The sequence below is a fragment of the Astyanax mexicanus genome, chromosome 17, assembly GCF_023375975.1.
Source record: "Astyanax mexicanus isolate ESR-SI-001 chromosome 17, AstMex3_surface, whole genome shotgun sequence".
Lineage (NCBI taxonomy): Eukaryota > Metazoa > Chordata > Actinopteri > Characiformes > Acestrorhamphidae > Astyanax > Astyanax mexicanus.
Window position 1 is genome coordinate 26,245,235 of NC_064424.1, and position 25,143 is coordinate 26,270,377.

Consider the following 25,143-nt stretch of genomic DNA (forward strand, 5'->3'; position numbering starts at 1 on the left):
GCCGCCTCTTTTCGAACTGCTGCTTATGCAGTATTGCTGAGTAGCATCACAGCGTGCTCGGAGAAAAGCGCAGCAACTCAGTTTCGGTACATCAGCTCACAGACGCTCAAAGATGTGACATCACACTTTGGAGTGGTGTGGGGAGAGAGTGCCATCTATCCATCCATAGAGAGCAAGGCGAATTGTGCGCTCTCAGGGCTCCGGTACCCACGGTCATGGGTTTTCAAGTAATGTCTTCTGCAGATTGTAACATATCCTTGGCCTGTCTCCAGATTTATCCAAATCAAGCATTTATGAGACAAGCTTTTGGTAACCTATGATTGTACAGGATCTACAGTCCTTGCTGCAACATCTGCTGGCAAATGTGATGAAGGATGACATCCCAAACTTCTACTAGTAGGTAATATAGTCTGTTTTCGAGGTAGATAATGGCTCGGAATAGCTTTTATGATATGTGGTTTGGTCTAGTCCAGTAGCTACCGTCCTCCAGGCCTTTCTCTAGTAGAAGTCGTCTAGTTGCTTTATTTACATAACCAGCAGAGTCTGGATGTGATGAACTTCTCTTCATGATCAGTAATGCCATATTCACCTAAAGTTGCCTTTGTGCTTTACCATTTCATTAATTAGACTAGACCATATTTCTCTTGGGGGTTCAGGGTGTGTCCCGCAGCCTGTTTCTACTTCCACACTACCAGACTCCATTTCCCAGAATTCCCCTGATTATGACGTCAATAATAACCTTTCACCTTCACCCAATCGCGTTACGCTCCGACGCTCTGATTCACCTGTGTTCTAAATTACTTCCGGTTCATTCTTATCTAGATCCTGTATTTAAGGCATCCGTTTGTAAACAAACACCGCGAGGTATTGCCGACTCATGTTGCATACTAAGCGTTTTCCTGTTTACTGTTTTTGCCTTCTCGTTACGACCCTGTTTTCGGATTATCGGTTTATGTCTTTTGTTTTGCCCTTATTGGATTTGTTGTATGGTTGGACTGTTTCTCGGTTTCGAACTCGGACTGTATTTTTGACTACGTCTTCGGTTATCGGTGAGATCATTGTTTGCCTGGTTATTCTATTAGCAGTACTTGTTAGCCTTCCTGCTAATAAACCTGTCTGTATTTTTAACTCGGCTCGCGTCACTCCTCTCTACCTGGTGTCACAGGGTGGTGTATCATTTCAAGGCACCTTCAATAAAAAAAAATACATGTACATATTTTTTTGTGTTTCTGATGGTATGTCTGTTGTTTTAGTATATTTGAGGTATACCTTAACTCCTTCAGGCCCGACTTTCCCTGGAAAACCTTTCTTGCCCATAGTACCCTAAGGAAAGTGGACAAAAGGGAGATGGAGTGATATATCAGTTCATTTGAACAAAAGCAAACACAGCATTTCAGGTCTCAAGAGAAACATTTTCTGAAAGCATCCTGGTGTTATGATCAGCTTTACATTGAGAGAGACTTAACCTGGATCAAATGTTTTTGTTTTATGATCTGTTTTTTTTCTGGAACAAAACTACCTGAAATTTTAGACCAATGGCATTAGGAATTAGAATTCCCTGACCTGTGTCAAGGCACATCTAAAATTTTATAGTACACACACTCACACACGCAAACACTCACATATTGTCCAATCTAATGATATATGTGATTCTGTTTTCAAAGTCCCCCACAACCATGTGAGTGGCTCATGTTGAGTAGAAAAGCAGAAGAACTGTGGTCACTGGAACGCGATGAAATACCGCTTCCGACATATCACGTTACAGACCATACAACAGACAGGGAGAGAGAGAGAGAGAGAGAGAGAAAGAGAGAGGGGTGCTGAGAGACAATATGAGAAAGAAGGGAATGAGGAAAACAGATACCTGAAAGAGCAAAAGAAAAGGAAAGAGTAAAGAATGATGGCAGACCTCCAGAACCCCAAAGCAAGGGCTGGCCAAAGACGTGCTGGTTCCGGATGAAAAACAAGAACAACCAAAAAAAAGGGGGGAAGAAAAGGAGAGAGATGATCCATGTTATGTAAGGCATGTTTGCTGGTTTGGGCAATCCCCCAAAAGACCTGAAAAGACTACGGCAGACCACTCTTCCAAGCTAATTTTACCTTTTAACACTCAACGATAAGAAACATTTCTGAAAAAAAAACTTAATTCCATATTTGTGTTGTTTTTCAAATTTTACCTTCATGTGCATCTGCCAGTTGTTCTTTATACTGTGTTCAATTTTTAAGACAAATGGAAAACAAAAATGCTACAAACAAAATACCTTAGAATAAAACAGTTTGATACTGACTTCCAAGTAAGTAAGTTAAGAAGAGTTTTTCCTTCTCCTGCAAAGTTGACATTTAAAAGATTTCAGAAGTTTTTCTTTATACAACCTTCTCCATTAAGTAACATAATGGTCATACGGTTCAACAATGAGAGAGTAGAAGAGTAACAGCTGATGATTTCAGGAGAGTTTTCACGCCTATCTTGCTTGGTTAAGACCTTCAGATTTTTACTGGGACAGAATATAAGGGATTTTCGATAGTCAATGTGAAAAAAACGTTTTGATGGTTTGATGAGTATTACAGGAAACTGAGGCCGAACATTATTGCGCCTCATTAAACAATAGAAGAAGAATTCAACTCCCCTTTACATGCAGGTGCATCAAGTAACAGTATAGGTGCCAACCTTTATTTGTAAACAGAAATAAAAAAAATCCAAGGGTAACCAGTTACCCGAATTCTGCAAGCGAGCTTGATTTTTTACAACATCTAGAAAGACAACTGTCAGCATTCTCCAAACCAATTACTGTAGATGTTGATGTTGATGACAGGGCGGAGCAATGGTCTTTTGTCCACTCATTAAACTGCAGTGTGAAATAAAATCTACCGGTTTCAAATATACACCTTATAACAAACAGTTGAACCATGGTTTAGCCTCTGGTACAGACTGTGTGAAAGGTGTGAAAATACTGTTCTGGATTTGCAAGTATTTGTCAAATCTTAGCCTGCGAGGTGTCTGTGACTAAAAAGTCTGTGACTTCTCTTTAGATGTGAGGTTGAGTCAGACTTTATTCTATAGAAGTCTTTTCAGAATCAGGAAACACACCTAGATCAAATTGTCTGTTCATTAGCAGGTGTAGGTGGTGTGTTTGAGCAAGGAAAACCATCTAAACCATCTAAACTGCTAGACACTGGCCCTCCAGGATTCCAAGAAGATTTAATCTCAAAAACACAAACCTAATCCCAGAGAGGTACTCTGACACAGGAACCAGCAGAATAACAGGTATAAGATGAGCGAAGAAAATAAGTGAAAAGCTCCAGATGAGCATCCTGCAGAGTTTGGTTTCAAATTTTACTGCTAATCTAGCAAACATGTAACTCAGCTCTCTGAAGCAGGACTGGACAGACACGCTCATGCCAAGATACTGGCAGCCATTTTTAAAATGTGGGCTTTATACAGTGCCATCTAGTGGTTTAATGCAGGTACTGCTATTGCATCGCTGTATTAAACAGAGTAAAAACAAAAAAATGCTCAGAATCAAAACCATCAGTTCAGTCCAGTGTCAACACATTGCTGGACCCCCTGCCAACACACTCTCACACGTACACTCACAGCTATGGTGAGACCCATGCTGATCCTCTCTTTTATTTTATGAACTGTTTTAGAAGCTCACCTCAAGTCCCGCCGGCCCAGGTGGTCCAACAGGTCCCTCCTCTCCCTGTTAACAGACAGCAAAACGACTAATCACCACATTTGTTATGAACTAGACAATTCAGCATAGTTTGTTTCGTTATTTTACACACCTCTAGTCCTGAAGCCCCACGAGGTCCCGGTAACCCTCTTGCTCCGATTTTGCCCTATGTGGGGAGAATGAACAAACACAAACATACATTCACTTACAGAAGGGCCTTTGAGGGGCTGTTACAGTAGACCTATAGTAAATATGCTCATTAACCAAGCACACACCTGTCATAAAACATACTAACCTTTGGTCCTTCAGGGCCGTTTTGTCCAGGTGGTCCGATGTCACCAGGAAAACCCTGAATTCAACAAATCCCACAAGATGTATGGGTGGGTTTTAGCTCAAAAACACATCATATGAAACACACAGACGTGAAAGTGAATGGTATTGTGTAGAGTGGCATGCAAATGTGTGAACACCTCAGTCAAAATATTAGTTAATTGCAAAGTGAATAAAAATAAAAGAAAAATGTTATAGCTATTGCTATATTGTAGAAAAGTGAACCCCTACTACAGAGTCTAATCAATCTTTTTAAAGATATTTTAAAGTCAAATATTGGTCCTGACATGCCTTTCTATTAATCCTACAAGCAGTAACTGAAAGTGTTTCCAGAACTAGCATGACCTTCTCTGTTCCAGCTGTCATTTTGTTGTAATATTAGGAACTGAGGAAACTGCAACCTGATGATGCCCAAACACCAGGTGGGTGAAGACTAGCACATGCCTCTTCCAATGTGAAGTCAGCCACTGCCTCTTTTTGAACTGCTACTGATGTATCATTGCCAAGCAGTATCACAGCGTGCTCTGAGGAAAGCACGGCGACTCGGTTTCAATACATCAGCTCACAAACGCCTTGTGCTGCAGACATCACTCTATGGAGTGATGTGGGGAGAGAGGGCCATCTACCCACCCAGAGAGAGCAAAGTCAATTGTGCTCTCTCAGGGCTCCGGCAGCTGATGGCAAACTACATGAACAGGATTTGAACCAGCGATCTCCTGATCATAGTGGCAGCACTTAGCCTGCTGGACCACTCAGAGACATCTTCTCCTGTTCTAAGGACATCTGCTATTTTAACGTTCAGAGTGCTAGGCAAATGCTTAGAGACGCTAATGGCTCCTGAGTGTTGGGACAAATTACTGTATGTAAAGTCACTGTTAACTACATGGTTTGAGGAGTTTATGCTCATGATTTTACTCTAATTGTACAGCAAAATAAAAACACACTAATCTTGCTTAAAATGTTGAGGAGAATTACACTTAAACTTTTGCATGCCACTGAATGTGTATGTTTTTAACCATTTATGATTTTGGCCGTACTTCCGGACCCGGTGGACCAGGCACCCCGTCAGGTCCCCTCTCTCCTATTCTACCCTGGAAGACACACACACACACACACACACACAGAAAGACATACATGGTCAGCAGAGAATAGAAATGCCATGTTTGCTAGAAGTCTGTTGGCTAAGAATACTGTATTGTATGTATAGACTATATAACCTGTGGTTTTAGCACCCAGTATAAAGATTAGGTCAATCCAAAACTAGGCCAAAGTGTTTGATAGGGTGTTACTAGGTGGTTTCTATGCTATCCCATGAAGTGGTTTTCTATGGTGATGCCGGGTGGTTGCTAGGGTGTTGCAAGGTGGCTGCTAGGGTGTTGCTAAGTGGTTGCTAGGGTGTTGCTAGGTGGGTGCCTTGCACTAGCTATTGTATCGCAGATGGTTGCCTTGTTGGTTGGTGTGGAATTTCTTACTGGTTTTTAGTGTGCTACTAGGTGGCTGTTATGGTGTTATGCTGTTATGTTTGTTATGGTATCCCAGGTGGTTTCTATGCTATCCCATGTTTAATTTTTTATGGTGATGCTGGCTGTTTGTAAGCGTGTTACTAGGTGAATGCCTGGCTTGCTAGGGTGTTGCTATGGTATCAATGGTGGTTGCTGTGGTGTTGCTAAGTGGTTAATATTAAGTTGCTATGAAGTTGGTAAGGGATTACTAGGTTGTTGCTTGGCAGATGTTAGTGGAAACTTGAAGAGCTTACAGACAAAAGCTTACCTGAAGTCCTGGTTTTCCTCGTGGACCTGGCAACCCTGGTAAACCCTGGACACCCTGGGACAAATAAATACAATAAAATCAAAGTGATTATTCTAGACACAACTAAAATAGATCTACGCTATGGGTCACAATTCAACCTAAATCTACCACTCACTTTGTCTCCTTGGAAGCCTGGTTCTCCTTGATCTCCAGAAAGCCCAACATCACCCTTGAGGGAGTAAGAAAGTAGGAGAAAGAGAAAGAGAAAGTGGGAGAGAAAGGAGAAGGTGATTGAGGTAGAGAGAGGTAATCTTCTTAGTCAGGGAGAATTCATACGTCTTCACAGTCCTGCACAGTGATTCTTTATCCCTAAAGATTGAGCACTTTAATACCTAGCAAAGAGAATAACACACTGTCAACTGGTCAAGACAGTCACCAATCAGCCATAACATTAAAACATCTGTCCTTGGGGCACTTTAGGTATATACTGACCCTGCGTGATGGTGTATAATTTGGCCCTCATAATTCTTATGGTTGTCTATTTTCCTGCTATAACACATTAACTTCAAGAAGTAACTGTTCACTTGCTAACTAATAAACTCAATACACTAACAAAAAATACACATCCTAGATTTGCTGCAAAACTTGGCATGCAGTTACATTTGGCAGGCAGATATGTAAATGATTACAGGTGTTTCCCCTGCTGCCCTAAGAGAAGGTACTCAGAGGCTACTTTTGTGTAGTATTCCTCTTGGTGAGAGATCTTTAACTATTAGTCATGCCTCTATGATGCATGACTTTTGTCCCAGCTGAAAGACTTTAAGAGGGGCCACATTGTTAGACTGAAAAATGCAGGATGGTCATGGCTGTTTGTCAGCAAACCACCATTGACTTTGTTTGCAGTGGTGTCATGAAAGAGAAACCTGAACTGCTACAGAATATAACTGTATCATCTTTAGCAATGAATCTTGTGGTGGTTATGGCTGATAGGTGTAAATATCATCCTACACACATGTATAAAACAGCTTTCAGGGCATTTTCTACACTAGCTGACCAAGAGGGGAAACTCTGAAAGCACATGCTCAACATAGGCCAGTCAATGGAGGAGTAGAGTGGGTGCATTTCCATCACATGCTGCAGAATAACAGGCCAATAAGAGCATTCAGATCACCTTATCACCTTTCAGTCCAGGCTCGCCCATATTCCCGGAAACTCCCTGGGGCAAAAGACACGAGACACAGGTTACACCCATCTCGGACGCAATGAAACCAGCGTCAAATACAAATTAGATAGCCAATATTTATGGCATGTGTTTGAGTAATCTTCTAACCTTCAGTCCGTCCAATCCTGGTAAACCAACTGGTCCAGCTGGGCCCATGTCACCCTGGTGGAGAGAAATGGAGATAACATCATTCGGCCCTGTTCAGATCAGACATATTGGTTGCCTAGCCCATCTCCGCTCTCCCACAGCTTTCTGAGATCTATTAATTTTGTTCTTTTTGCCCAGAACTCTTTACAATGCGTGCTCAAAGTAGCTCCAACTTGGTAGAATCTGGAGCCCTGCCATTTAAAACGAGGCATTAAGAAATTTAAAAGTGTACAAGCATCTTATTAAAAAAAATTCTTGTGCACTTTTAAAGTTATTAATGCCTCCTTTTGAATGTTAGGGCTCTCCGGATTCCACCAAGGAGGTGTGGGGCTATTTTGAGCCTGGATAACGGTGTTAAAAGCGATTTATCTGCAGGGGCAAGTGGATGCCCCAAAGCACCCTTTGTAAAGGGCAAAAAGCACAAAATTGCTGGATCTCAGAAAGCTGCAGTAGAGTGGAGGTGGGCTATTTAACAATTTGTTACTACATCAAAAGTCTATTTTACACTGGAGTTCACCTTTAAGGGCCTGTTCTTTAAATATTAATAATAAACCACTGTTTCTCATAAACCACACATTATTCCTCTAAAGAATTGGTCTAAACCAATTCTTAGATTTATCCTTAGATTTCATTTTATCCTTATATCCTGTTTGCAATAACTAGATAACACTTGCTTTACATTGAGGTCACCCTCCACAGATTCACTTGAGAATTGCATTTTTTTGCTCCTTAGCCACACTACGGATTAGAAGGGTAAATAACTTTTAGTCCACTGTCATTATTACACATCAGCTGTACACGTGCATTTGTTGACAAGCTGAGAGATACAGAAGCAACATCTGAAGTGAAAGAAGCATGTGGACTGAGTAGGAGAGTAATATTACAGAAGAGCAGGGTTCTTACACTGATACAATTTGGGTCATGCAACACTCCATAGTTTCATCAATATGCCATTCTCTCTATTGCAGTGTAAAGTTAATATTTTGAGGTAAGATTTCAACATAATGCTGCTGTAAAAAGAACTACTCTGTACTGTCCTGCCCTGCTCCAAATTTCACCTTAAAAAGTGTAGGATTTCCTATTTGCATCATTACTCTGGTCTTTTAAAACACCAAATTGAGGAGGGCTGATATACTCACGATGAGGCCGAGAACTCCAGGGGGGCCGGAGGCACCAAGAACACCCTGAGAATGAGAGAAAGAGCAGAGAGAGCGAGAAAGAAAGAGAGAGCAAGAGAGAAAGAGAGAGTAATTATGAGGTGAAGGTTCATGTTTCAGCACACAGCAACTGAAGTTTCAGTTTTGAGTAATTAGAACACTTTTAGCTTTAACGGTTATATGTTCATACACACCTCACTGCCTATACAAGTATGTGTTTCAGAGAGAGTGTGTGTGTGTGTGTGTGTATACTAGGTGTGCACTGTGTGTGTATGTGTGTGGGTTTGAGTTTTAGCACACAGAGCCGGTCTGTTGCTGGCTCTGCCATGCCGTGCTGAACCCATTTCCTCCTCCCTCCCTGGTGTGACGGAAGGATGAAAAGGCTGCTTCACTCCTCCTTTCAGGAATGGAGGGATGGCTGGAGGCAGGAAATAAGAATGTGTGCAATGCAGCACTTCCTGTTTCCACTGAAGGCCAGAGACTAGAAGCCTACATCTAAACGCTTCCTGAGATGGGGCCTCGCTTGAATGCGGCCTCGTTAAATCAGACCAATCAGAGTAGGGTTTCTGAAAGGTGGGAGGAGTCAGATGGTGAATGTTACACAAAACCCCTTTTAGCATTATACTACATGTGTGAAGAGTACTGTTCGAAAGACCGATCGACTGAATTTACAGTAAAAAAAATAATAAAGTACTTCTTTGTAAGGTAGAGCTGCAAACCTTTCCCTATCAAATAAACAGCACCTTATCTTTAAAGGTCTCCTTCTGCTAAAATCCACTTTTTCTTGGCAGATGGGGGGAGGTGAAGTGACGTTAAGTGAAGTTTAAGGGTTAATGTTATCTAGCACTCAGTGCTATATCTTTAACTAAGGCTGTATATCTCTGAAACATTTTGTCCTTTAAGTTTAGAGCTGTATAATTGACTGTGGGGGGAGGGAGGTAGTGTCCTGTCTTTCTTCAGAGACCCCTAATTCATTCATCCTAGAGACCACAACTAGACATTTTAAAATGAATGAAAAAATAATGGAATGAGACCTTTAAGAGAGATTTAAAAAACATACATCCATAGATGCTTTCACTTCAAAAATACTAAGAAGACTTTACACTGTAAGTCCGAAAGAATGTGGAGCTAATCAAGAAGCTCTTATTGAGAAAACTAAAAAGAAACATCAAACCACACCGAACTCCAGACCTCAACATCACTGAATATATTTGGGAAAAGTTGATAAACAATCTTGATAAACACACTTTGTGGGTAAGGGGAAAAAAATCCCTGCAGATTCAGAACACCTCCACCACCATGTTTAACAGATGAGGTAGTATAATCAGACCTTAAGCAGATATCAGGCCCTTATAACAGATTCAGAAAAACCCTTGGGTCCTCATGAACCTGCCTCTGGTTCACAGGTTGGAGCCCTTTTGTTGGAGCAGGTTTTGACCACTGCATACAAGGAAACCACTGAAGACCTGTTTTATAGATGTACTGACTCAGTCATCTAACCATCATTTTGGCTAATTTTTGCTCTTTTTTCTTTTTTTTAAAACTTCAACATCAAGAACTGATTGTTTATTTGATGTCTCTTATATCCACCAATTGAAAGGAACCACTGAAGGCAGATAAAGATAAAGGTTACTCACGTCACCTTGCAGTGGTTTTAAAGTTACGGCTGATCAGTGAACACAGTAAATATATGAAGTGTCTTCTAAAACTCTGAATGGAGTGTGTGCGCAGTGTGCGATATGTGTGTTTGTAGTTAAGCGATGTGTTGGCTAATGGAAAACTAAGTGTGGCCAAGTGAAATAGCAGCGTTTTATTTCAGAGTGTGGTGTAAAACACAGCGGTCTGAATGCTGGAGTCCTATTAAAGCCATCAATAACTTCCAGAACAACACACACACACAGATACACACACAAGTGTCAGGCTAAACATGTTTTGGGGTACAGAACCAACACTAAAGAATCTTGGACATATGTGCAGACATACGCAATTCTCATTATCTCTAGTGTGTGTGCGTGTGTGTGTGTGTGTGTGTGTTGCTGTCTCCTTAATTCCTTAGATTTTCTATGATAATGTGCTGACTGGCACTATTCAGAGAGAAGAGAAAATAAAATAGACATAATCAAAGTATAAAGGAAAAGGGGGGAGAGACAGGGAAATAGAAGGACTGGGATAGAAAAGATGAATGACATCAAGGTGGAGTTTAACTTACTGGCTCCCCGTCAGCTCCCGGTGGACCCCTCTCTCCAAAATCTCCCGGAAAACCCTTTAGAAAAGAGAGACAGAGGCAGAGAAAATAGATTCTCAAAACACTCAATGTTTTAAAACTTTTTTTTTATTTGCTTTTAAGGATTTTATTTTTTTATATTCTCATCTTATTTCTCAAATAACAGAAACACAGGGTTTTGCACTAGTTATATTCAAATATGTGTTATGATATATTTAATAATGCGACACAAGGCAAGTGCAAGAACATGCGTTTAAAAATTGGGGAAAAAAATAATTCAGCAAAAGTCTACAGGCCATGCAAGATACACAAACTTTTGTTTTTAGTATTTCTATACTGTACAAGTTATAAATAAAGAAGTAATATTGAATTACATATTAAATACATCTTAAATCTTAAACTCCATGCCTTTGGTAGACCATTCAGAGTAACACTCTGACCAGGGGTTCCAAAACATTTAGCGTTACATGCTACTGTAACTACAACGACCTGCCGAAAGTCAAAGAACAAGGGCCTAGTACCGTGTCCCATGACTTTTGCATGTAGGGCTTTCTGCATTGAACGCAACAAGCATGCTGGCCCGTCTTCCACCTTTCTCACAACACCTCACAACTAATAAGGGTGTAAGTGTTCCCAGGCCGATCCCTGGATTAGCATACCAATTTTTGGTATATCTGTGTTTAATGCAATAATATAGACAGAATTGAGGGAATCTGATGGCAATATATCATGATTAATAATAAATTATAATACTACATAAAGTAATGCAATAAGAATAGCTAGAAAATGAAATGAATGAGAATGAGAAAAGGTCCAAAGGTCCAAACTTTCGACTGGTACTATATATATACGCAAACACGCACATACACTGATACTTATTCACATTTGAATACATCACTTAAAGACACAGCAACATGCTAACACAGCCTCTCATGCTCAGTCTCTTTCACACTCTTTGTTGCACACAGACACTAAGGCTCAATCCCATTTCACCCCTTGGCCCTACCACTTACCCCTAGCCCTTTGTTTTCAAGTGTTGTTTTTAAGTGAAATCCTTCCCTTAAGAATTGGGACAACCCTTCAAACACCCTATACGTAATCAGGAGCACTAAAGTTCAATAACCTAGCTGGTGGTTAACTAGTTAACTTTAAAGAAATTGTATTGTATCTTCAGAAAGGGGGGAGATAGGTGCAGAAATTAATTATTATTGTCCATTCCTTAAGTCCTCTGAGATGGGGAGCTGAAATGAACTTTGATTAGCTTTATTTCATTTTTCTTTTGCACCATTTAAGGTGGAGCGGGAAAGTTAGTTAGCTAGCTACTGAGACACTACTAGCGATCATTTTATGCTTGTTATGAAGAATTTAGCCATAAAACATTAAAACTACACATTAGGGCTGGGCGATAAAATATATCACGATATTTCATGGTATTATCACGATAACGATACTCTTGGCGATAAGACAAAAAAAAAATACACTACTGCAACAAAACAAAACTTACATTTTATTATTGTATACAATATGATATTGCACACCTCTAACTGAGATATTTAAAAAATCCAGAATTTTAGCAGATTTGTAACAGAATCAACGGTTCAGAATATAATGATACTAATAATAATGCACTCTAAATATCTCCATATATTCAGGATTAAAGTAAAATAAGTGATATGGGACAGATATAATCTGTCTCTAGTAAATATTTAATAGGAAATGAGAAATGTGTACATTTTTTGTTTGCTTAAAACAGCAAAAAAGTACTACCCTGATGTGATAATTAGGGGTGGGTAATATGGCACGATATTTCAGGGTATAATATCGTTCACGATATTCAAAAATGTTGGCGATATTATCGCTTATGATATGATATGGCACACCCCTAATACACATTAAACTATGGTAAAATTGTGCTAATCATCACTTTTCATCACAGCCTAACAAGAATCAGGACCTCCCTACTACTTGGCGTGCCTGTGCAATACAGAGGGGAAGGGGTAAGGGCTGATATGGGATTGGGCCAAACATTCTCACACACACACACACACACACACACACACACACAGACTTGATAAAGTATGTTAAGACAAAACATTACCGGCGTACCCATCGTGCCCCTCTTCCCTGGAGGACCAGGACTGCCCTGTAATCAGAGGAGAAGAGAGAGTGGAGGTGTGATTGGTGATTGGTTATGTTTCTGAGTGTGTATATGTGTGTGCTGGGGATGGAACTGGGAGGCATTTGGTTGAGTGTTTCAGAAAACCCTCTGTGTGTGTGTGTGTGTGTGTGTGTGTATGTGTGTATGTGTGGGTCATTGAGTGTATGTGTGTGTGTTTGTTTCTGTTATCATATGACTCATTCAAATGCCCTTAACTAAACTTCAGGGTCAGCTGCATGTACATTCCACTCCCCCTATTTACACACACACACACATGCACACATCTGTATCATCATCCTCTCTCATTCCAGAGGTTCCCTCAGCTGGATATGTTTGGGAAGTTAACATATCCACTTTTTTCCAGGCAACCCCAGCAACACCACTGCAACTTATATCAGTACCACACACACTACCATATAACCTCCCATGCTCAGAATGGACCATCATAAGAAAAATGGCCAGCAGCAATCCTGTAGCCAGAAAATTACCTTTACTGGTGGAGGATGGATAAGAAATGCAATTAATTTTGTAGCTTAAATATTGTGTAGCCTTTTTTTTACTTTATTTGATGTTGTAATCACTTACATACAGCTCTGGAAAAAATAAGAGACCACTTAAAAATTATGAGTTTGTTTGATTTTACCAAATTGAATACCTCTGGAATATAATCAAGAGAAAGATGAATGATCACAAGCCATCAAACTAAGCTGAACTGCTCGAATTTTATTACCAGGAGTGGCATAAGGTTATCCAAAAGCAGTGTGTAAGACTGGTGGAGGAGAATTTCATGCCAAGATACATGAAAACTGTGATTAAAATCCAGGGTTATTCCACCAAACATTGATTTCTGTAATCTTAAAACTTTATAAATATTAACATGTTTTATTTGCATTATTTGAGGTCTGAAAGCTTTGCATCTATTTTTTTATTTTAGCCATTTCTCATTTTCTGCAAATAAATGCTCTAAATGACAATGTTTATATTTGGAATTAGGGAGGAATGTTGTCTGTAGTTTTTTACTATCACTATCACTATAAAGTATTATTTTGTGGGCCCTGAAAATGAATGTGTGGCTTACATATTTTATCTTGTGGCCTCTATGTACTGTGCAATGGCCAAACTACTTCTATATATTATCCTGTGGCCTTATTATATTATTTTACGGCAACAGCAAATGAAAAACTAGAGTTTTAAAAATTAATTTCAAATGCAATAAAACTTACTCTTTCACCATCAGGTCCAGGTAAACCAAACAGGCCTGGGATCCCAATAAAGCCCTACAGAGAAAGAAAGGAAGGTATAAAGAGAAGAAAAGGGAGATATAAAGAAAAGGGAAAGAGACAGAGAAAGAGAGAGAGACAAAGAGAGAAACAGAAACATATTTTGAGGCCACACAGATTCTTGAGCATTCTATCACAGGGCAATAAGGGGAGATGCAGGACAAGCAGGATGGACAGATGCATAGATGGGAAGGACTGACAGACGGACATATGGGTTTGTTGGGTTGGATGAGTTGAGGTCTCACTGGAGAGGTAGAGGCAGGCCTTGAGGAAAGTGTATATGCCCATGGACTGCATGGTGCTGGCCTCCACAATGTAGTCCAAGGGCACATACCCTCACACCAGGGATACACACGATGACTCACTGAGGAAACTGTGGAGTGGAAATACACACACGTGCACAAGCTAATGTATGAGCATGCACACACACACAAATACAAACACACACAAAAAAACACAACCTATTTGGACACCCCAAAACTAGTCTTGACAAGTAACGATGATTTTACACACATACATCAATTTAATATAACATCAAACATACGAAACAACACAAATACACACACACACACACACACACACTTATAATAATCACACACAACAGGCAACACACATAGAAAAAGCAATGACAACAAAACATCAGCAGGAGTGCCTTTAATGTCAATGTTAAGGGCTGAGGTAAAATTATGTGTACCAGTCATGAAAGGTTAGCCCAAGTGGTAGTGTGTGTACGTAGTGTGTGTATGTTTGTGTGTTTGTGCCTGTGTGTGTGTGTGTGTGTGTGTGTGTGTGTGCGTGTGTATGTTTGGGGGTGGTGGGGGCTAAAGACAGCAGGGCCTCAGTCTGATTTTAAACAGGAAATTCCAGTCAGTGGGGGCGGAGCCAAGTCTGATAAAGAGCTTTTAATACAGCTCAGCTACAAACACGACACTGTGTGTGTGTGTGTGTGTGTGTGTGTGTGTGTGCGAGGGAGAGAGAGAGAGTGTGTACACAACATTTTCCATATGCGCTGGAACAGTGGTGGCTGCAATACAAATTGCATTTGTGTACATCAGAAAGGACACAGGGCTGTGGATGGGGACTACACACACACACACACACACACACACACACACACAGTTTTATGACTTTAACAGCAGTCAGGGCAATTTGACATGCTGTAGTCTCTGCAGGACAGGAGGATGGAAAGAGATAGAGAGATGGGATAGAGTGAGAGAGATCAGGTAATAAAAGCTGTATAATAGAGTCAAGGTCAAATCACTTTGAATTGAGAGCCAGAGGCAGAGAGGAACAGACATGTGGAGAACATTTATGATGTCCACCATAGACCACAGCACTGGTGTTGCAAAGGCAAAAGCACTGAAGGTGTTCTAGCAGTGACAAAGTGACGAAAGTACTGAACTACACTCACCCGCACACCTTTTGGCCCAGGAGGACCTATAGGTCCGGGAAGCCCCTAAAACAAAAAAGAGAGAGAGAGAGAGAGGATGGTCAGTGACCATTTTACTATGACAATTTCATTTATTTTACCTAAATGTAGGTCTGTCATAATAAGAATATTTTGTGGATGATATATCATACCAGAAATTATTGCAATAAACAACATTATTGTCATTTTAAGACCAAAAGCAATTATACCCTTTCAAAGACAGCACTGATTGGGTCATTGCATGACTGGCTAAAATACAATTCACTGTTATGTGCCACTCTGGAAAAAATTAAGAGACCACTTCAGTTTCTGAATCAGTTTCTCTGATTTTGCTATTTATAGGTATATGTTTGAATAAAATTAACATTGTTGTTTATTTCTATACAACTATGGACAACATGTTTTCTAAATTCCAAATAAAAATATTGTTATTTAGAGCATTTATTTGCAGAAAATGAGAATTGGCTGAAATGACAAAAAAGATGCAGAACTTTCAGACCTCTAATAATGCAAATAAAACAAGTTCATATTCATTAAGTTTTAAAAGTTCAGAAATCAATATTTGGTGGAACAACCCTGTTTTTTTGCATCTTGGCGTGTTCTACCTCCACAGGTCTTATACACTGCTTTTGGATAACTTTGTGTCACTCCTGGTGCAAAAATTCAAGCAGTTCAGCTTGGTTTGATGGCTTGTGATCATCCATCTTCCTCTTGATTATAATCCAGAGGTTTTCAATTTGGTAAAATCAAAGAAACTTATCCTTTTGAAGTGGTCTCTTATATTTTTTGCAAAGCTGCATTTGAATACATACAAATAAACACATATCACAATTATCAAATTGTCCATGATAAATGTCGATTTTTTGTACAATATGTCAACCGTGTAATTGTGTGTGAGTTTTTGTGTCCATACTGCTGCATGACACACCAGCACACCAAAGGGAGTTTTTCTTCATGTTTGTTTAAATACTGACTGAACTTCCTGCAATTGATCTGAAGGTTCAAACCATCTGGAAGATTGATTTTACGTGGCAAATGAACTGGACCATGGTTCAGCAGATCCAGCCTGAGACCTTTGGTCTGGGCCGTGGTTTGTGGCTCCTTTCTTATCTGCTACTTTGGCTTGGAACATACTGATTGGTTTGAAACTGAATCTGAAAGTCCAGACAAAGAAGGTAGATGTGAAAGCACCTTAAGACTGATTTAACTGTCCAGGTCAAGGTAGGGGGGATGGGTTTCTCTCACTGAGTTTGGGTCCTCCTAAGGTTTCTTTCCCTCAGTATAAGGAAGTTTTCCTTGCCACTGTTGCTGCCACCACCGTCTTGGCACTCTTGGCACTATCACTGCGGTGTTTACTCTTAAGAGGCTTAGACCTGTATCTCTGTAAAGATGCTTTGTGACAACATTTGCTGTAAAAAACTTTATATAAACAAAATTGAATTTAATTAACTCATCAGCTTGTCACAAGCACAGTGAGATGAGTGAAAAAGTACAAAAATACACATGGAACTTCGAATTACTACGACTGGAGCTGTCCTAAGGCCTTAGAGTAAATTCCAACCAGGCTACACAGCATGGAGCCTTCATGCCTGAACTGTGGTGACATTTTCTCTACATTCTGTCTTCTATCATTTTAGAAATAAAAGGCAGAGGAAAAAAACAACAACTAAATAATTCCTTCCCTTTTATGGACGAAGGTGTAAGAATGGAGCTTCCTTGTTTTAATGATCACGCAGACGTTCTACCGCCGCCGTTATGATTTCAAGATGCAGAAATGAATAGAAAAGATTTTGCTGTGGAACTTTTTGGTTTTTACACTGCCGCAGTTCCAAACTCAATAAAAAACAGGATATTCAAAGCAGGCCTGAAATGTTTAAACATTAAAACAGTTAGAGCTGAACACAGCTTTAATCCCTGAGCAGTTCCTGAACTTCCTCTCCGAATCTGCAAACATCTTGATCTTTAATCAGTCTGCTTCTGGTTACACTCAACTACACCTCCTGCTGCTATTGACAGTAACTCATCACTACACAAATGACAGGTATCCTCTCCATATGAATGGACGACATAAATATCATACATTTACAAAGGAATGAACTCCACAAGACTTCAGAAGGTGTCCTGTGGTATGTGGCACCAAGACATTAGCAGAAAATCCTATACATCCTCGAAGTTGTGAGGAGAGGTCTCTATGGATCACGTCAGTGAACCAAGGGCACCCAAAACCAGGTTCACCAGATATTTCTGGAGCACTTTTGGAAGATACTGACCACTGACCACCAATGTTTGTCTGTTATCCATAACTAATTATTCACCTGCTGCTGCCTAATATATCCCACCCTTTCAGGTGCAATTGGAGCCTAATAACCAGTTACTAATTTTACATAAGTAAGTGGTTTTAATGTTATGGCTGATCAGTGTAAAAACCTAAAAATCAACTGTCAGGAAAAAACAGATAAAAAGACACTTCTACAGACACCCAAATTAGGACATACACACAAAACAACACAGGTGGACACACCCACAATCAGACAAACACATGCACACAAACACACACACACTTCACAGCAGAAGAAGATCTACTGCACCTGCCTGCCAGGATAGCCTTTGGCACCAGAACTTCCCTCAGGCCCTTGTTCACCCTGTGGAGATATAGAGAAAGAGAAAGAGAGAGAGAGAGGAATATTGTTTTTTTACATATATGAAAATTCATAGGCATATATTTTCTACTACAGCCTGCCATTTTTAGCTCAAAAACGCAAATTAAAATTACATTTGTAGATCCAAATCTATTATTAATTAGGCAATTTCAGAAAACCTTGCTATTATTTGTGTTATAATTAGTGGTGTCAATCGATTAAAAAAATTAATCCGATTACTCACAACAATATTCTTTGATTAACTGCAATTAATCGCAAGCTTTTAAAGTGAGTATTTAAATGTAAATAAAAGAATGAATGTAAGAATGGAATTATATTTATATAAGTGGTGTCATGTAAAATACTTGCATATACTTTTGTTTAAGGGGAGATAAAACCAACATGGGGAGCTGGAACAAAGAATGCATGATAAATTGGATAGAGAAAACTTTTTTAAATTTTTGGTTGGAAGGATTTCTAAGTTAGAACTTTAATTTGCTGAGTATTAAAGGGCGTTTTTACACTTGTAGTTGGTTTCTATGGTCCGGATCAGCTGATGAGTTTGTTTACTTGGAAAGTTTTCTCAGTCTTTTTAGTCTGGTTTCACATTTAGGCATAAACCTAAATGCACCAAAATGTGCACCAATAAACCGCACAAGCACACTGTCTCCTCTGATTGGTCAGAGCTGTCTGGCGTGGGAGCAAGAAAGTCATTATAGCTTGAAGCTTCTGTGTTCCATGTGTATCTGTGCAGTTTGAAACAGCTTTAACACAAAACGCTGAAAATTTGATGCTGCGCTTTTAAACACAGTGTTTCCAATAGGACGTGCAGCACAAAGTTGCACATACCGCGCATGTAAACAGCATGAAGCAGCAGAGACGGCATTTGTTTATAGCAGTATATTACCTTGCTAATATATCAGATTAAACTGCACCTTATCAGCAGTTTAGCCAAATAAAAAAAAGAAGTATATTTGATAGCTGGGTCAGATAGAGACCAGATCATGTTCTCACCACAAGCGAACCAGTTCAAACTTGGTGGCATAATTAACTTGAGTATAAAAACCTGGTAATCAGTGCTTGAGGCTTGAGCCCTTATGATTGCCAACCAATAAACTTTGAAAATGGAACTCATCTCTTATTTTTAAAGAGTGGTCAATATCATCGCTGTCCAATGAAAAAGAAGTATCACCAAAACGGTGACTTTACAGAAAGGGCAAATTATTTTCTAAACTTTGAATAAAAGTTAATGTCAAATAAACATTTTCCTCATTATTTTAGAGCATTTATATTGGCCTATTTATCCATAGTTATTTATATAGTATACAAAACAGCCACAGAGTTCAAGTGATGTAAAAAACTAAAAGCAGACAGAAATGGTTTTCACTGGACAGCAGTAATGTGCTCTAGGTCAATTTCAGACCAAGCTAAATATTAGCTGGTTGTTTTGATTGCTAACAGCGCTAATTTACACAAATCAATATTATTCTGCTGCTGTGTTGTGTTTTCAAGTTGAGGATCTTTCTAGGGTCTTTCCAGCAGAAATAAAGTACTGGTAAACATAACATATTATTTATTTAAGTATCTCAGCTGATAGATAATGTTTCATGTAGGGGAGGCATTTTACAGTGTTGTTTTACAGTATAGTTCTGCTGTCCTGCACAAGGGCTAACCTTTAGCCTAGCAAGAATACCCACAGCACTTCACTGAGTAATTTCCCCTGTTAAATGTCTCCTATGGGGTGATTTCACTTGTGACACATTTCCAAAGAACAATTTCCCTGATTGCGCATCCCAAATTGTCAAGTTACACCAATTGTGTGTATAAGTGTGTGTGTGTGTGTGTGTGTGTGTGTTTGTGTCTGCCTGTCCACTAGCAGGTGTTTGCGATCCTACTCAATGATGAGCTCAGCACACTGTGGGAATGGAGGGGGCGAAACGGGGATGACACAGTTTCATTAGGGTGTGTGTGTGTGAGTGGGAATGTGTGTATGCTGTGTGTGTGGAGTCTATGTGATTTTTGTGTTTTGGGTGCAGAAAGAAGCCTACTCAGCAACTGTTGGGTGTATGCATTGTGTGGAAGTGTATGCAGTGATGGGTATAGGCTAGGTTACCTGGTTACATTTTCTTTGCCTGGGAGATTTATTTTACCTTCTATCCTTCTAACCTGATTCTTCTGACACAGAGATTCAAAACATGTTAAACTGCAACCTGTTTATTAACTAATAATACCTAATGTAAAGGTGCCCTCCTCCCTGGAGTTCCTCCAATAAGGATCTGAGCACTTTGACAAGGACCAAATGATGTGATGGCCAGATGACTGGGTCAGAACATCTCCAAAACATGAGGCAGGTCTTGTAGGTTGTAGAACCTGTGACACCACAGGACACCACAAAACACTACTCAGACTAGCACATGCCACCTCCAATACATGCGAAGTCAGCCACCGCCTCTTTTCGAACTGCTGCTGATGCAGTATTGCTGAGTAGCCTCACAGCGCACCCGAAGAAAAGTGCAGCGACTCGGTTCCGATACATCAGCTCACAGATGCTCTGTGCTGATCGACATCACCCTAGGAGTTATGGGGGAAGAGCGCCACCTACCCTCCCAGAGAGAGCAAGGCCAATTGTGCTCTCTCAGGGCTATGGCAGCTGATGGCAAGCTGCATGACCGGGATTCAGCAATCTCCCGATCATACTGGCAGCACTTTAGACCATTGAACCACTTGGTGCCCCCCACCACAGAACACTTAAATGGCTTGTGGAGTCCATGCTGTGATGTGAAGCCTGATTTTCAAAAAAGGTAAGGTTTTCAACTATGGTTGGTATTAAAACTAGGATGAGGGTTAGGTTTAAAGTACAAAGATGATTTATGGACTTTTTTCAGACCTGGGAGCATGTTCCTTGTGAGTTCAGGACACTTAGTCAAGTGTATGATCTGGTTTAGAGCCCAGAAGTGGTCCTCCTGAAATTGTTGGTCTGGGGTTTGCTTCAATCAGACTATAATTGTTCATTTTGTAGTGTGACTGCTTTGATTTATTGTATTACCTCCCTTTTCCATCAATCTATCCCAATAAAACCTCACTTTCAAAGGAGAGAAGTGAGTGTACTGCAGTAAGCTATGCTTGAGGAATGAGTGTATGAGCTGACTGCATGGTGAAAACACTTTTTTATGCCATATCAATAGTAACATGAAGCCCAACACAACACACTGCCTCCTCCAATAACATGTAAAGCCAGTCACTGCATCTTTTTTAACTGCTGCTGATGCAGCTCACTCTGTAGCCATTGTGCTCAGAGGAAAGCGCTAGATCTCTAGCTCCAATGAGCCAAAAGATGAATGTGCTGTCCAACATCACACTAGAAGTGATGTGGGCTGGAAATGCCATCCAGGTACCACAGAAAGAGCAAGGTCATTTGTGCTCTCTCGGACTCCGGCTGCTGATGGCAAGCAGCATGATCCAAATCAAACCAGCAACATAATTTATCAGTTATAAAGTGTAGGAAGTATTTGTGTAGGTGTTAGAAAGACTCACTGGTTCTCCCGGGAGGCCAGGTGGTCCAGGATGACCTTTCAGTCCCTGTGGAAAGATACAAAAAAATTAAGACTGATTTCCCTTTATAACTCCTCCATACACCACACTAGCTACTTACAGCATTATCTAAACCAATCTCTGTATCCGCTACTAAATGAAGTAATACACTTGTCACACTTATCTAATCACAGTTACAAATACGTGGAAAATTGCTAATATCAATTATAGCATACTTTAATTGAATTGAATCCCGCCCAAAAGCAGAGTCTTATTTACACTCTCCCACACACACACCACACCACACTGCAGCAAAACATTTCTGCTAAGGATGACTTCATCAATAATCACAGACCCCATCTGCTGCCAATCAGCCCAAACTGCCAGATATTTTCCACTGTGTGTGTTTGTGTGTGTGTGTGTGTGTGTGCTTGTGTAAATCAGGGGGATAATGCATTTCATGTTGATGTGTGAGAGTTTAGCATTTACTGTATTTGTGTGTTTGTGTGACATCACAGGGCCTGTGCAGGATTGTGCTGACTACTGGAATACTGGAAAACCCCATGAGAGAGAGAGAGAGTGTGTATGTGTGTGTATCAGTGTGTGTGAGTGTGTGCGCTTCCTTCGCTAATTTTCCATGAACCAAGAACATGCTCTTTTGAGTGAGAGCTAGACGAACAATCTGTGGTATAAAATTCTAAAAGGACTATTAATTATGGTTATTAATGCTCTAATCATTTAAAATCTGAAGTTTGCTATTTTGTAGTTGCCAAAACATGTTTTTCTGCTTTTTAACTAAACCTGTTTGGCTTTGCATTGGAAACTTCAACACCAAAGACGTCTTCAGTAATGTTCCACTATTTGGAATAAATTCAAGATTTTTTTTTGTCAAACCTACTACTTTGAAATTGCACTTTTATTGCATTAACTTCTTTAGACCCTACATCCTCATATTGAGACATTACATTTCTGCTTCTCTGTACCATGATAATTATTTTTTTTTAAACTTACTACTACCTAGAGGTCACATGACAACATTATACTCGATTGACTGAAAAAAGATGGCGGGAATCCCAGTCAAAAGTTTTTACAGCCAGTCCAGGCAGAAACATGGTGCAGATAACAATTCTCATCCAATTTTATGTTTGAAACTAGTTTATTTATTCCTGTAGAATTGAGTCCTTCTAATCTTAAATGGCAAGGATACATTTTAAATGTTTAACTACTATTTTCATATAAGGACATTGTTTTTTTTTTTTTTTTTTTGCAAAAACAACTTCCTGTACAAAGACAAAGTTTTGTTTTTTTACTTGTCAGGTTCTGCTAATTTCATATAGCTAGGAGAAGTAAAACATACACACTCCTGGGTCTCAGGAGGTTAGACAATAATGCAAAAAGCAAATCCAGCTATGAGCTACATTATATCAGCTCATTTCAACAAGAAACTTTTTTGCTGTTTTGTTATTTTATTTTTTTCGTCAATGAGTGTATTGTAAAACTCTGACTCTGAAACTTCAGGACACTTAAGGCACGGAAAATGCTAAGCCTGATGATGTCTCCTGAGATATACTTGCAAATTGGTAGTATTATTCCCTCTGGTGGGGATCTGTTTTCTGCACATACTTCACGAAACACTGTAAGCAGTATCCAGTGAACTGCAGAAAATGTTGGCTTTTTTGTCCATTACTGTCCCAAGAGTACTCTTTAATGTACTTAAAATACAGCTTAAACTTTATTATGATTTATTAATGGTACTCTGGGCAGAGTAAGGCTGCAGCACATTAGTGGCCTTTTACGAATAAACACAAACAGATGGGATGAGGTGAAATCTGCATTAAAGCCGATTAAACTGCCAATCAAACTGCGAGTCACCTTAAACACTTGCCAGCATTACTATTTATTTTTTTCAGGGATTAATTCTCACTATATTACCCCCTCAGCTTAGCGCCACCTAGTGCATGTCTCACATTTGTATTTTATTTACTCTCATGCACGTTGTAAAGCAGTACATGATGTACAGGTGAAACAGAAGCATGTATGTATGTGTGTGTGTTTGTGTATGTGTGTGTGTGTGTATGTATATGTGTTTAAGAGGAACCTCTTTGCTGTACTATAAAGGGTGTAGTTAGACCTTGGCAGGACTCTTTCTGACCCGTCAGTGTCTGGAAACCTATTCAGATCCAAAACACGCTACTTACAAGCACCCAAACACACACACACACACACACACACACACACACACTTACACACTGCTCTTAGCCAAAGCTGTGAAATTACAACATTTTCTGCTGCACTTTCGAGGGACGTCTGCTTCCCTCATCAGTGTGTTCCATGGAAAAATCTGAAGCCCATTCCCAGAGCAAGCAAGCCAACACACACACACACACACACACACACACACACCTCACCCATTCCAGGATTGTAAACGCAGTAACCATCTAATCGCAATCAGCAGTCGAGCTGTTGTTTGTAGTTAAAGGAAATCAGCAATTTCACGATTTACTGACCAATAAGTGTAAGAGTAATAAAAGTATTACACTCTGAATACACACTACACTTCATCTGCCAGTGCTCGTTCACACAGTGTGATAAACAGCTGAGCATGTCTAAAAACATCAACGCTGACCTGTGAGACTGAACCTGTGAGATCTTTGTAAACATATAGAAAAGATTGTTGCGATGCTCTTTGCTATCTTTCACCCCGTCCAAATTCTATTTTCATGCCTTGCGCATTTTTGCCATGTTGCTATTTTGGTGGCAGAAATCACAGGTGCGCCACTGACTAAAATGAACCTAGACAACAGTCAGTCATCAGTCCATTCCTACAGGTGTGCCCAGCACGTACACCCCGCTCGATAAACACACACACATTTTGGTTTGTTTTAATTTTTTTAAGTTACTACATAATTCCTTATGTGATCATTTATAGTCTGAATGACTTCAGTGTTAATTTAAAATGCAGGGGAAAATAAAACATAAAAAAAAAAAAACATTGAATGAGAAGGTGTGTCCAAGCAGTGTTTTGACTGGTACTGTGTAGCCAGTGCTAAATAATTAATAATAAATAACAGATTATTCATAGCAGTTTAAGAAAAAATCATATTGGACACTGTTTATTACTGGTTTCAGTGTAAGGCACATCAAGCTCTATCTGTTTACATTTCTTTGAGTTGAAGCAGTTTTAGTAGGAGGAATTTCATACAGCAGCATCAGCCAAAGAAACTAACTGCACTCTGTGTCTGATAACAGCAAATGGACACACACACAAACACACACACACACACACAGACACATTCTCAGACTGACCATCTCCAAGTGTCAGACACTAGACAAGCTGGGCCCAAAACAAGACTCATCTCCATGACAATAAGAGAAATGATACATCTCCACGTTAAATCTAATCTGCAGTATCGTGAGATCCTCCAAATGCATTATCACTGTGACTCAGGCGTGGACTTCATCTGAGAATGAGTTCAGCAGCAGCAGAGAGCAGTGAGTTCAGCTCAGCAATACAGAAACGACAGGAGCAGACACTGCACCAGCCTGTACGCAATCTCACTCCTTCATAAACACTAATAACAACTCTCTCATTAACACCAATAA

The 25,143-nt window shown here is 39.8% G+C and overlaps 1 protein-coding gene across 1 annotated transcript in view; it reads right to left on the minus strand.

Moving 5' to 3' along the window:
- The window catches only part of col27a1a (collagen, type XXVII, alpha 1a), an 85,727-nt gene that overhangs the window by 35,926 nt on the left and 24,658 nt on the right, over nucleotides 1-25,143 (minus strand). Inside the window, exons 8-23 of the mRNA XM_049466506.1 lie at nucleotides 21,544-21,588; nucleotides 17,959-18,012; nucleotides 15,353-15,397; nucleotides 13,885-13,938; nucleotides 12,602-12,646; nucleotides 10,489-10,542; nucleotides 8,262-8,306; nucleotides 7,084-7,137; nucleotides 6,925-6,969; nucleotides 5,929-5,982; nucleotides 5,775-5,828; nucleotides 5,042-5,095; nucleotides 3,970-4,023; nucleotides 3,787-3,840; nucleotides 3,657-3,701; nucleotides 1,270-1,323 (exon numbers count right to left, since the gene is read on the minus strand). Of these exons, the coding sequence (XP_049322463.1) occupies nucleotides 1,270-1,323; nucleotides 3,657-3,701; nucleotides 3,787-3,840; nucleotides 3,970-4,023; nucleotides 5,042-5,095; nucleotides 5,775-5,828; nucleotides 5,929-5,982; nucleotides 6,925-6,969; nucleotides 7,084-7,137; nucleotides 8,262-8,306; nucleotides 10,489-10,542; nucleotides 12,602-12,646; nucleotides 13,885-13,938; nucleotides 15,353-15,397; nucleotides 17,959-18,012; nucleotides 21,544-21,588 (810 nt within the window). The remainder of the gene's footprint in view (nucleotides 1-1,269; nucleotides 1,324-3,656; nucleotides 3,702-3,786; nucleotides 3,841-3,969; nucleotides 4,024-5,041; nucleotides 5,096-5,774; nucleotides 5,829-5,928; nucleotides 5,983-6,924; nucleotides 6,970-7,083; nucleotides 7,138-8,261; nucleotides 8,307-10,488; nucleotides 10,543-12,601; nucleotides 12,647-13,884; nucleotides 13,939-15,352; nucleotides 15,398-17,958; nucleotides 18,013-21,543; nucleotides 21,589-25,143) is intronic.